The following is a 14,232-nucleotide window of genomic DNA, read 5'->3' on the forward strand; positions in this document are numbered from 1 at the left end:
GGTGCCTCCAGCACTACAGACCCTGTCTGCATCGTACCTAACCTCTCAGGAGCCTCCAGCACTACAGACCATGTCTGCATCGTACCTGACCTCTCAGGTGCCTCCAGCACTACAGACCCTGTCTGCATCGTACCTGACCTCTCAGGAGCCTCCCGCACTACAGACCATGTCTGCATCGTACCTGACCTCTCAGGAGCCTCCAGCACTACAGACCCTGTCTGCATCGTACCTGACCTCTCAGGTGCCTCCAGCACTACAGACCCTGTCTGCATCGTACCTGACCTCTCAGGAGCCTCCAGCACTACAGACTCTGTATGCATCGTACCTGACCTCTCAGGAGCCTCCAGCACTACAGACACTTCCTGCATCGTACCTATCCTCTCAGGAGCCTCCAGCACTACAGACCCTGCCTGCATCGTACCTGACCTCTCAGGAGCCTCCAGCACTACAGAACATGCCTGCAATGTACCTGACCTCTCAGGAGCCTCCAGGACTACAGACCCTGCCTGCATCGTACCTGGCCTCTCAGGAGCCTCCAGCAATACAGACCCTGCCTGTATCGTACCTGGCTTCTCAGGAGCCTCCAGCATTACAGACCCTGTCTGCATCGTACCTGACCTCTCAGGAGCCTCCAGCACTACAGACCCTGCCTGCATCGTACCTGGCCTCTCAGGAGCCTCCAGCACTACAGACCCTGTCTGCATCGTACCTGGCCTCTCAGAAGACTCCAGCACTACAGACACTGCCTGCATCGTACCTGACCTCTCAGGAGCCTCCAGCACTACAGACCCTGTCTGCATCACACCTGACCTCTCAGGAGCCTCCAGCACTACAGACCCTGTCTGCATCGTACCTGGCCTCTCAGGAGCCTCCAGGACTACACACCCTGTCTGCATCGTACATGGCCTCTCAGGAGCCTCCAGCACTACAGACCCTGTCTGCATCGTACCTGACCTCTCAGGAGCCTCCAGCACTACAGACACTTCCTGCATCGTACCTGACCTCTCAGGAGCCTCCAGCACTACAGACCCTGTCTGCATCGTACCTGACCTCTCAGGTGCCTCCAGCACTACAGACCCTGTCTGCATCGTACCTGGCCTCTCAGGAGCCTCCTGCACTACAGACTCTGTCTGCATCGTACCTGACCTCTCAGGAGCCTCCAGGACTACAGACCCTGTCTGCATCGTACCTGGCCTCTCAGGAGCCTCCAGCACTACAGACACTGCCTGCATCGTACCTGACCTCTCAGGAGCCTCCAGCACTACAGACCCTGTCTGCATCGTACCTGGCCTCTCAGGAGCCTCCAGGACTACACACCCTGTCTGCATCGTACATGGCCTCTCAGGAGCCTCCAGCACTACAGACCCTGTCTGCATCGCACCTGACCTCTCAGGAGCCTCCAGCACTACAGACCCTGTCTGCATCGTACCTGACCTCTCAGGAGCCTCCATCAGTACAGACCCTGTCTGCATCGTACCTGACCTCTCAGGAGCCTCCAGCACTACAGACCATGCCTGCATCGTACCTGACCTCTCAGGAGCCTCCAGCACTACAGACCCTGCCTGCATCGTACCTGACCTCTCAGGAGCCTCCAGGACTACAGACCCTGTCTGCATCGTACCTGGCCTCTCAGGAGCCTCCAGGACTACAGACCCTGTCTGCATCGTACATGGCCTTTCAGGAGCCTCCAGCACTACAGACCCTCTCTGCATCGTACCTGGCATCTCAGAAGACTCCAGCACTACAGACAGTGCCTGCATCGTACCTGACCTCTCAGGAGCCTCCAGCACTACAGACCCTGTCTGCATCGTACCTGACCTCTCAGGAGCCTCCATCACTACAGACCCTGTCTGCATCGTACCTGACCTCTCAGGATCCTCCAGCACTAGAGACCCTGTCTGCATCGTACCTGGCCTCTCAGGAGCCTCCAGGACTACACACCCTGTCTGCATCGTACATGGCCTCTCAGAAGCCTCCAGCACTACAGACCCTGTCTGCATCGCACCTGACCTCTCAGGAGCCTCCATCACTACAGACCCTGTCTGCATCGTACCTGACCTCTCAGGAGCCTCCAGCACTACAGACCATGCCTGCATCGTACCTGACCTCTCAGGAGCCTCCAGCACTACAGACACTGCCTGCATCGTACCTAACCTCTCAGGAGCCTCCGGCACTACAGATCCTGCCTGCATCGTACCTGACCTCTCAGGAGCCAACAGCACTACAGACCCTGCCTGCATCGTACCTGGCCTCTCAGGAGCCTCCAGCACTACAGACCCTGCCTGCATCGTACCTGACCTCTCAGGAGCCTCCAGCACTACAGACCCTGCCTGCATCGTACCTGACCTCTCAGGAGCCTCCATCACTACAGACCCTGCCTGCATCGTACCTGACCTCTCAGGAGCCTCCAGCACTACAGACCCTGTCTGCATCGTACCTGACCTCTCAGGTGCCTCCAGCACTACAGAACATGCCTGCAACGTACCTGACCTCTCAGGACCCTCCAGCACTACAGACCATGTCTGCATCGTACCTAACCTCTCAGGAGCCTCCAGCACTACAGACCATGTCTGCATCGTACCTGACCTCTCAGGTGCCTGCAGCACTACAGAACATGCCTGCAACGTACCTGACCTCTCAGGTGCCTCCAGCACTACAGAACATGCCTGCAACGTACCTGACCTCTCAGGTGCCTCCAGCACTACAGACCATGTCTGCATCGTACCTAACCTCTCAGGAGCCTCCAGCACTACAGACCATGTCTGCATCGTACCTGACCTCTCAGGTGCCTCCAGCACTACAGACCCTGTCTGCATCGTACCTGACCTCTCAGGAGCCTCCAGCACTACAGACACTTCCTGCATCGTACCTAACCTCTCAGGAGCCTCCAGCACTACAGACCCTGCCTGCATCGTACCTGACCTCTCAGGAGCCTCCAGCACTACAGACCCTGCCTGCATCGTACCTGACCTCTCAGGAGCCTCCAGCACTACAGACACTGCCTGCATCGTACCTAACCTCTAAGGAGCCTCCAGCACTACAGACACTGCCTGCATCGTACCTGACCTCTCAGGAGCCTCCAGCACTACAGACCCTGCCTGCATCGTACCTGGCCTCGCAGGAGCCTCCAGCACTACAGACCCTGCCTGCATCGTACCTGGCCTCTCAGGAGCCTCCAGCACTACAGACCCTGCCTGCATCGTACCTGGCCTCTCAGGAGCCTCCAGCACTACAGACCCTGTCTGCATCGTACCTAACCTCTCAGGAGCCTCCGGCACTACAGATCCTGCCTGCATCGTACCTGACCTCTCAGGAGCCTCCGGCACTACAGACCATGCCTGAATCGTACCTGACCTCTCAGGAGCCTCCAGCACTACAGACACTGCCTGCATCGTACCTAACCTCTAAGGAGCCTCCAGCACTACAGACACTGCCTGCATCGTACCTGACCTCTCAGGAGCCTCCAGCACTACAGAACATGCCTGCAACGTACCTGACCTCTCAGGAGCCTCCAGCAATACAGACCCTGGCTGAATCGTACCTGACCTCTCAGGAGCCAACAGCACTACAGACCCTGCCTGCATTGTACCTGACCTCTCAGGAGCCGCCAGCACTACAGAACCTGTCTGCATCCTACCTGACCTCTCAGGAGCCTCCAGCACTACAGAACATGTCTGCATCGTACCTGACCTCGCAGGAGCCTCCAGCACTACAGACCCTGCCTGCATCGTACCTGACCTCTCAGGAACCTCCATCACTACAGACCCTGCCTGCATCGTACCTGGGCTCTCAGGAGCCTCCAGCACTACAGACCCTGCCTGCATCGTACCTGGCCTCTCAGGAGCCTCCAGCACTACACACCCTGCCTGCATCGTACCTGACCTCTCAGGAGCCTCCAGCACTACAGACCCTGCCTGCATCGTACCTGACCTCTCAGGAGCCTCCATCACTACAGACCCTGTCTGCATCGTACCTGGGCTCTCAGGAGCCTCCAGCACTACAGACCCTGTCTGCATCGTACCTGACCTCTCAGGTGCCTCCAGCACTACAGAACATGCCTGCAACGTACCTGACCTCTCAGGACCCTCCAGCACTACAGACCATGTCTGCATCGTACCTGACCTCTCAGGTGCCTCCAGCACTACAGACCCTGTCTGCATCGTACCTAACCTCTCAGGAGCCTCCAGCACTACAGACCATGTCTGCATCGTACCTGACCTCTCAGGTGCCTCCAGCACTACAGACCCTGTCTGCATCGTACCTGACCTCTCAGGAGCCTCCCGCACTACAGACCATGTCTGCATCGTACCTGACCTCTCAGGAGCCTCCAGCACTACAGACCCTGTCTGCATCGTACCTGACCTCTCAGGTGCCTCCAGCACTACAGACCCTGTCTGCATCGTACCTGACCTCTCAGGAGCCTCCAGCACTACAGACTCTGTATGCATCGTACCTGACCTCTCAGGAGCCTCCAGCACTACAGACACTTCCTGCATCGTACCTATCCTCTCAGGAGCCTCCAGCACTACAGACCCTGCCTGCATCGTACCTGACCTCTCAGGAGCCTCCAGCACTACAGAACATGCCTGCAATGTACCTGACCTCTCAGGAGCCTCCAGGACTACAGACCCTGCCTGCATCGTACCTGGCCTCTCAGGAGCCTCCAGCAATACAGACCCTGCCTGTATCGTACCTGGCTTCTCAGGAGCCTCCAGCATTACAGACCCTGTCTGCATCGTACCTGACCTCTCAGGAGCCTCCAGCACTACAGACCCTGCCTGCATCGTACCTGGCCTCTCAGGAGCCTCCAGCACTACAGACCCTGTCTGCATCGTACCTGGCCTCTCAGAAGACTCCAGCACTACAGACACTGCCTGCATCGTACCTGACCTCTCAGGAGCCTCCAGCACTACAGACCCTGTCTGCATCACACCTGACCTCTCAGGAGCCTCCAGCACTACAGACCCTGTCTGCATCGTACCTGGCCTCTCAGGAGCCTCCAGGACTACACACCCTGTCTGCATCGTACATGGCCTCTCAGGAGCCTCCAGCACTACAGACCCTGTCTGCATCGCACCTAACCTCTCAGGAGCCTCCAGCACTACAGACCCTGTCTGCATCGTACCTGACCTCTCAGGAGCCTCCAGCACTACAGACACTTCCTGCATCGTACCTGACCTCTCAGGAGCCTCCAGCACTACAGACCCTGTCTGCATCGTACCTGACCTCTCAGGTGCCTCCAGCACTACAGACCCTGTCTGCATCGTACCTGGCCTCTCAGGAGCCTCCTGCACTACAGACTCTGTCTGCATCGTACCTGACCTCTCAGGAGCCTCCAGGACTACAGACCCTGTCTGCATCGTACCTGGCCTCTCAGGAGCCTCCAGCACTACAGACACTGCCTGCATCGTACCTGACCTCTCAGGAGCCTCCAGCACTACAGACCCTGTCTGCATCGTACCTGGCCTCTCAGGAGCCTCCAGGACTACACACCCTGTCTGCATCGTACATGGCCTCTCAGGAGCCTCCAGCACTACAGACCCTGTCTGCATCGCACCTGACCTCTCAGGAGCCTCCAGCACTACAGACCCTGTCTGCATCGTACCTGACCTCTCAGGAGCCTCCATCAGTACAGACCCTGTCTGCATCGTACCTGACCTCTCAGGAGCCTCCAGCACTACAGACCATGCCTGCATCGTACCTGACCTCTCAGGAGCCTCCAGCACTACAGACCCTGCCTGCATCGTACCTGACCTCTCAGGAGCCTCCAGGACTACAGACCCTGTCTGCATCGTACCTGGCCTCTCAGGAGCCTCCAGGACTACAGACCCTGTCTGCATCGTACATGGCCTTTCAGGAGCCTCCAGCACTACAGACCCTCTCTGCATCGTACCTGGCATCTCAGAAGACTCCAGCACTACAGACAGTGCCTGCATCGTACCTGACCTCTCAGGAGCCTCCAGCACTACAGACCCTGTCTGCATCGTACCTGACCTCTCAGGAGCCTCCATCACTACAGACCCTGTCTGCATCGTACCTGACCTCTCAGGATCCTCCAGCACTAGAGACCCTGTCTGCATCGTACCTGGCCTCTCAGGAGCCTCCAGGACTACACACCCTGTCTGCATCGTACATGGCCTCTCAGAAGCCTCCAGCACTACAGACCCTGTCTGCATCGCACCTGACCTCTCAGGAGCCTCCATCACTACAGACCCTGTCTGCATCGTACCTGACCTCTCAGGAGCCTCCAGCACTACAGACCATGCCTGCATCGTACCTGACCTCTCAGGAGCCTCCAGCACTGCAGAACATGCCTGCAACGTACCTGACCTCTCAGGAGCCTCCAGCAATACAGACCCTGGCTGAATCGTACCTGACCTCTCAGGAGCCAACAGCACTACAGACCCTGCCTGCATTGTACCTGACCTCTCAGGAGCCTCCAGCACTACAGACCCTGTCTGCATCGTACCTGGCCTCTCAGGAGCCTCCAGGACTACACACCCTGTCTGCATCGTACATGGCCTCTCAGGAGCCTCCAGCACTACAGACCCTGTCTGCATCGCACCTGACCTCTCAGGAGCCTCCAGCACTACAGACCATGTCTGCATCGTACCTGACCTCTCAGGAGCCTCCATCACTACAGACCCTGTCTGCATCGTACCTGGCCTCTCAGGAGCCTCTAGCACTACAGACCCTGTCTGCATCGTACCTGGCCTGTCAGGAGACTCCAGCACTACAGACCCTGCCTACATCGTAACTAACCTCTCAAGAGCCTCCAGCACTACAGACCATGTCTGCATCATACCTGACCTCTCAGGAGCCTCCAGCACTACAGACCATGTCTGCATCGTACCTGACCTCTCAGGAGCCTCCAGCACTACAGACCCTGTCTGCATCGTACCTCGCCTCTCAGGAGCCTCCAGCACTACAGACCCTGTCTGCATCTTACCTGACCTCTCAGGAGCCTGCATCACTACAGACCCTGCCTGCATCGTACCTGGCCTCTCAGGAGCCTCCAGCACTACAGAACCTGTCTGCATCGTACCTGGCCTCTCAGAAGACTCCAGCACTACAGACACTGCCTGCATCGTACCTGGCCTCTCAGGAGCCTCCAGCACTACAGACCCTGCCTGCATCGTACCTGGCCTCTCAGAAGCCTCCATCACTACAGACCCTGCCTGCATCGTACCTGACCTCTCAGGAGCCTCCAGCACTACATACCATGTCTGCATCGTACCTGACCTCTCAGGAGCCTCCAGCACTACAGACCATGTCTGCATCGTACCTGGCCTCTCAGGAGCCTCCAGCACTACAGACCCTGCCTGCATCGTATCTGGCCTCTCAAGAGACTTCAGCACTACAGACCCTGCCTAATCGTACCTGGCCTCTCAGGAGCCTCCAGCACTACAGACACTGTCTGCGTCGTACCTGACCTCTCAGGAGCCTCCAGCACTACAGACCCTTTCTGTGTCATACCTGACCTCTCAGGAGCCTCTGGCACTACAGACCCTGCCTGCATCGTACCTGACCTCTCAGGAGCCTCCAGCACTACAGACCCTGCCTGCATCGTACCTGACCTCTCAGGAGCCTCCAGCACTACAGACCCTGTCTGCATCGTACCTGACCTCTCAGGAGCCTCCGGCACTACAGACCATGCCTGCATAGTACCTGACCTCTCAGGAGCCTCCAGCACTACAGACCCTGTATGCATCGTACCTGACCTCTCAGGAGCCTCCAGCACTACAGACCCTGCCTGCATCGTACCTAACCTCTCAGGAGCCTCCAGCACTACAGACCCTGTCTGCATCTTACCTGGCCTCTCAGGAGCCTCCAGCACTACAGACCATGTCTGCATCGTACCTGACTTCTCAGGAGCCTCCAGCACTACAGACCATGTCTGCATCGTACCTGACCTCTAAGGAGCCTCCAGCACTACAGACCCTGCGTGCATCGTACCTCGCCTCTCAGGAGCCTCCAGCACTACAGACCCTGTCTGCATCTTACCTGGCCTCTCAGGAGCCTCCAGCACTACGGACCCTGCCTGCATCGTACCTGACCTCTCAGGACCCTCCAGCACTACAGACCCTGCCTGCATCGTACCTGACCTCTCAGGAGCCTCCAGCACTAGAGACCCTGTCTGCATCGTACCTGACCTCTCAGGAGCCTCCAGCACTACAGACCATGTCTGCATCGTACCTGACCTCTCAGGAGCCTCCAGCACTACAGACCCTGCCTGCATCGTACCTGGCCTCTCAAGAGACTTCAGCACTACAGACCCTGCCTGCATCGTACCTGACCTCTCAGGAGCCTCCAGCACTACAGACCCTGCCTGCATCGTACCTGACCTCTCAGGTGCCTCCAGCACTACAGACCCTGTCTGCATCGTACCTGGCCTCTCAGGAGCCTCTAGCACTACAGACCCTGTCTGCATCGTACCTGGCCTCTCAGGAGCCTCCAGCACTACAGACCCTGTCTGCATCGTACCTGACCTCTCAGGAGCCTCCAGCACTACAGACCATGTCTGCATCGTACCTGACCTCTCAGGAGCCTCCAGCACTACAGACCCTGCCTGCATCGTACCTGGCCTCTCAAGAGACTTCAGCACTACAGACCCTGCCTGCATCGTACCTGACCTCTCAGGAGCCTCCAGCACTACAGACCCTGCCTGCATCGTACCTGACCTCTCAGGTGCCTCCAGCACTACAGACCCTGTCTGCATCGTACCTGGCCTCTCAGGAGCCTCTAGCACTACAGACCCTGTCTGCATCGTACCTGGCCTCTCAGGAGCCTCCAGCACTACAGACCCTGCCTGCATCGTACCTGACCTCTCAGGAGCCTCCAGCACTAGAGACCCTGTCTGCATCGTACCTGACCTCTCAGGAGCCTCCAGCACTACAGACCATGTCTGCATCGTACCTGACCTCTCAGGAGCCTCCAGCACTACAGACCCTGCCTGCATCGTACTTGGCCTCTCAAGAGACTTCAGCACTACAGACCCTGCCTGCATCGTACCTGACCTCTCAGGAGCCTCCAGCACTACAGACCCTGCCTGCATCGTACCTGGCCTCTCAGTTGCCTCCAGCACTACAGACCAGCCGTCTCACTGAACGCTGCTGACCCTGCCTAGGCCGCTTCTGCTGGGCGGCGCACCTAGACTGAGTCCTGGGCCTCGGGCCACACTCCTCCTCATCTGCCCCCTCCACAGGGAACCAGCATATGGTCCCACTGTGTCAGTCTGATGTGCTTGATGCTAACCACGCTTCTCTCTCTCTCTATTCTTCACCTCCGCTGGAAGGGCAGGCTCACATACCCTGGCAGGCTTCAAACTAGAAGATGAACATCTTGAGGTAAACAAAGACCATCCAAGGGGCACATGGCTGTGGCTGGTCTCAACGTCAAGATCCTTGACTCCCATGTCCGTCTGCCAGCAAAAGGGCCCAGGGCCTACTTCCCGCTGTCTCCCTGATAATCGCCTCCCAGTCACTGACTGCCGAAAGGCGCTCTCTCACCCTCATCGGGTCCTTCAGTTGGGCAACACCCTGGAGTGTAAGAGCTCCGGATCAAAACAGAAAGGACAATTCGAAATAATCATAGCAGCCTTGAGAAACTACAGAACTCAAAAGATTGGATAACAAATTCTTTTTTAAGTCAGGGGTTTTCCAATTCTTTTAACAAAACTGAAAGAGAACCTAATGTAACTGTCAACCCTTTACAAATAATTTTCCACCAACAACTTAACATGAAAGATCACTGTGTGATTTTTGGCTTATAACTGGGAAGGAATTCAAATGAATTGAATGATGTTGCCACAACAAAACTCTTTCCCTTCCCATCACCTTATTTATGTAAACAAGGTTTCTTGGCACTTACATCATTAAAATACGAATAGATTTTGTTCTGAAGCTTGTCTCATTCTAGCTTTAAGTGTACTTAACCAATGCTACACAAGCTAATAATTATAACTGTAGCTCAATCTAGAAGAAAACAAATTGTAATGCTCCAAGGCCTATGGACATAAGAAAATTTTTAAAAACTGTCAATGTATATGCATATTTTTATTGCAGAAAAGAACTGTCAACAAAAGGCTTTCATGCATAAATATATTTGGGGAAGCAGAACGGAAATAAGAATTCAAGTAGAAAAACGGATTTAATTTCTGACAAAGAGAGCCTTCATGTAATTGGATGATTTGAGTGTTAAAGTGTCACAAATTTCAATATACGGGAAATTATATCCTTTGCATCTACTTAAATCTGTGATGAAAAATTTAGATGTTAACTTAAAGCTAGGCAGAAAAAGATCTAGTTTAGAAAAACACATTCAGCAGTTTGGAAAGCAAACACACTTGGAGATAAATGATCTATCCTCTAAGCTACCTGGCACCCCCATCCCCAGTCTAACAGGTACCCTGACCCCCCTACCCCAGGGCCCAAAGAGAGCTCCTGACTGCGTTCCCCAAACCCATTCCTCCCCCAGTCTTGTCCCTCTCAGGAAGCAACACTCCTCCGCTCCCAGGTGCTCTGGCCTCTGCCCTAGCGCCAGCCTTGGTTCCTGCCCTGACACCTACCCCATGGCATCCTGCCGACTCTCCCGGCAAAGCAGATTCTGGATGAGTCTGCTCCTCTCCAACCCCACAGCTGCTGCCCTCGTCCAAGTCGCCATCTCCTGTCACCTCCCCCGCTCCCCCCAGCAAGCTGTTCTCCACAGCGGCCCTCCCTTCTGCTCCCTGAACAGCTCAGATTTGGGCGTGCCACAGAGCTAGCTGGGCCCCCTGCTGGGAATACCGTCCCCCAAAGATCTGCGCATGACTGACTCCTTGTCACTTAAGTCTCAGCTTAAACGTCACGTCCTCTGAGACCTTGCTGCTGACTGGCCCTAGTCACGCTATCACTGTAGTCACCAGTTTCACCTGGTAGCCCTGGATGCTACCCACTTGCTGGCTGCTGCTTTATTCGTTGCCTTCAGTTGCTGACTGAAAGAATCAATGAGTTAGGAAGCAAGCTTTTTGATAGGTGGCTCAATTCAGAAAATTATGAATTGTATTTTTTTTCCATTCAAAATGGAAACAGCTTAGCTTAATGAGACCCACAGAAAAATGTACATATTCTTACAATTGCAATGACCTACTTTACTGAACAGGGGGGCTTAAATTCCAACACTGACAGGGCCAGGGAAGCACCGTGAACAAATGAGCGGGCCAGCAGGACGCAGGGACATGGTGAGCTGGCTGTGGACCCCCATCTAAATGGGGCCCCTGCTTGGCTCCAGCTAACTGGTGGCAGGAAGGAAGGAATGTCGTCCCAGTGTTGCCAGATCTTCCCATTCTTCAAGAGAATCCAGAAATTTGGATTCCATATAAAATTTCCTGACTTTTAAAAGCTGGCAACTGGGACTTCCCCGGCGGTCCAGTGGTTAAGACTCCGTGTTTCCAACACAGGGGGGCGCGGGTTCGATCCCTGGTCGGGGAACTAAGATCCCACATGCCACATGGTACAGGCAAAAAAAAAAAAAAAGAAAAAAGAAAAAAAAAGCTGGCAACTAATTTAAAATATCTGTAAATACTACTTGTTCCAAATACAATCTCTCTGGTGGTCACCTAAGGCCTGCTGGCCCATAGATTTCTGGCCAGTGCTGTTTCTGGCCTCTACGATGCGAAGGTACATGTGCGCTGGCCTCTGCAGTGGCACAGAGCTTTACAAGTCAAGGCGTTTACTTGCACAAACTCCTTTCTCTCTCTCGAGGGGAGTGTGTGCGGATATGTGCATGCATAAGGGACTCCTGCGCTAATGTCATCCTGGGAAGAGACTGAAGCACAGATAAGCAGAACAGCTCTACCTAAGGCCACAGCACTACTGACATTCTTGAGGCTGCAATTAGGGCAACATTTGAATATCTAGGATCTATTAGGCCCCATGCAACAAGGTGGAGAGAAAAACCACAGTCCCTTGTAGCTTTCAATCTATTGGCCTCTGGGATGTTGTAGGATTGCCTGGTTGTGGGATGGGCAGGGCAGGAAGAGTGGGGTCACCTAGAGCTACCAGGGAGCTGGGCATGCTTTAGGCCTGGAGACCTGAGGGCAGATGGCTGGAGCCCCTCCCTGCGGTCCTGGAAGTCACCCCTCAGACTCTGCCTGGTTGCTCTGTACTTGTTTCCCCCGACACTTTTTTCCTCCAGTTCCTTTGCTTTTATAAGTGGAAAGAAAAACTGTAACACAGCGCAGCCCTCCTATGTCTGGTGGGCCACTGTTTGTCAATGAGAAGACTCAAGATGGATGTCCCCAGCACACACACCATGTTTTGCTCAGCAGTACAACACTCAGCGAAGCGCTCAGGGTGTTCCTTCTTGAATATCTCAGAGAAGGTGGAGTTCTTGCTGTCACCGTGCAGCACAACGACTCTGTCATTTGCATGGCCCAGCTTAGCCAGGGCCAAACCACATGCTTTCCGAGTAGCTATCTGGAAGTTAAACAGTAGAGTTTCTTAGAATGGGTTTAGAAGGAAGGTGAATTGGTAGAATTATAAACTGTCATCTACCTTAATGAAGAAAGCAAATTTGTGATTCACCAATAATCTCCTTTAGGGTCATAAAAAAGGACTGCTAGCCAATTTTAAATCCATACTTGGCTCACTGGGTATCAATTTCCCCCAAATAAATTTATTCTTCTGTCCCATTCCTATAGTTGATTTAAAAATTTACATTTCCCAAAATGCAAATGCCTCTGTGAGTGTTTAACTACAAGACTGATAATACTCACTGTAAATATTAAAATGTAGAACTTTAGAAACGTAATACAAATAATAAACAATTCCATTAGGATACTGTTTGAGATTGGACTCAATCTATGGATTAATTTAGGGGAGAACTGACATCCTTACAATATTGAGTTTTTCTATTAAAAAAAACAAGGCTTGGCATTTCCTCAAAGAGTTAAGCAGAATTACTACGACCCAGCAATTCTACTCCTAGGCATATACCCAAGAGAAAAATACATCTATACGAAAGGTTGTACACAAATGTTCATTGCAGCATTATTCACAATAGCCAAAAGGTAGAAACAACCCAAATGTCCAGCAACAGGTGAATGGATAAATAAAACATATGATATACCCATAAAATGGAGTACTGCCACCACACGGATGAACCTCGAGAACACAGTGCTAAGTGAAATAAGCCAGACTCAAAACTTTGCATATTATATGATCCCATTTACATGAAATGTCTGGAATAGGCAAATCCACAGGCACAGAAAGTAGATTAGCAGTTACTAGGGGCTGGGTGGGAATAGAGAGTAACTGCTAATGGGTATAGGGTTTCTCTTTGGGATGACGGAAATGTTGTAAGATTGAGTGTGGTGATGGTTGCACAACTCTTGTCAGTATGCTAAAAACCATTGAATTGTACATTTCAAATGGGTAGATTATATAGAAATCTATAGCTTTATATAGCTTTATTATCTCAATAAAGCTGTTATTTAAAAAAAAAACAAGGTTTGCCTCCGCATTTGTCTTTGTCCATTCATCTAAACACTCCTAAAAATATTTTTTAAAACAGGCAATTCATGTAGTTGAGTACAAAAGTCAGGTTATGAAAGGATATCGAGTGAAAAGGCCATCTTCCTCCTGCTCTCCCAGTTCCTCTCCCCAGAGGTAAGGGAAATGACAGGTTTGCGTGGCATCCTTTTGGCAATGGTCTACTCACAAATACTTGGTGAGCATCTCATGCATGCAAGGCATGTGAGCTTCTTTTAGGGCTATAGTTTTATAAGTATCTTAACATAGACCTTATATACTTAAGTTTATTTTTAGTTATTTTAGTTTTTATTGCCATTGTAAAAGGGATAATCTCTCCATTTTATTAATATAAGAATCAATCTTTGTATATTAGTTTTGCTACAAGTTCTCGTTCTGGACTCCTCTTATTTCTAACCATTTTCTGTCGATTCTCTTGGGCTTTCCAGACATACAACTCTACCACCTGCAAATAGGCTTGCCTTTTCATCGTCAGGACTGAGTCTTTAATTGTTAATGATCATAATTTCCCCCCTCCTAATACTGGGGAATGATATGCATTACTAATTTGAACTTCACTGATTCATATGCCTCTTTAAGGTACTGAGGTGAGACGAGCGAACATTTTATTTAGAATTTTTACGTCAATATTCATAAGTGAGGTTGGCCTGTAGTTTTTTTCCTTTGGGCTAGCATTATAACATTTCGGCTTCATAAATGGCTT

General features: G+C 52.8%; 1 protein-coding gene across 1 annotated transcript in view; it reads right to left on the minus strand.

Annotated features, from left to right (window-relative positions):
- TKTL1 (transketolase like 1) overlaps window positions 1-14,232 on the minus strand; it is a 39,198-nt gene that overhangs the window by 12,647 nt on the left and 12,319 nt on the right. The window contains exon 7 of the mRNA XM_059911442.1: window positions 12,291-12,455. Coding sequence (XP_059767425.1) covers window positions 12,291-12,455 — 165 coding nt within the window. The remainder of the gene's footprint in view (window positions 1-12,290; window positions 12,456-14,232) is intronic.

Source organism: Balaenoptera ricei, chromosome X (genome assembly GCF_028023285.1).
Source record: "Balaenoptera ricei isolate mBalRic1 chromosome X, mBalRic1.hap2, whole genome shotgun sequence".
Taxonomy (NCBI): Eukaryota; Metazoa; Chordata; class Mammalia; order Artiodactyla; family Balaenopteridae; genus Balaenoptera; species Balaenoptera ricei.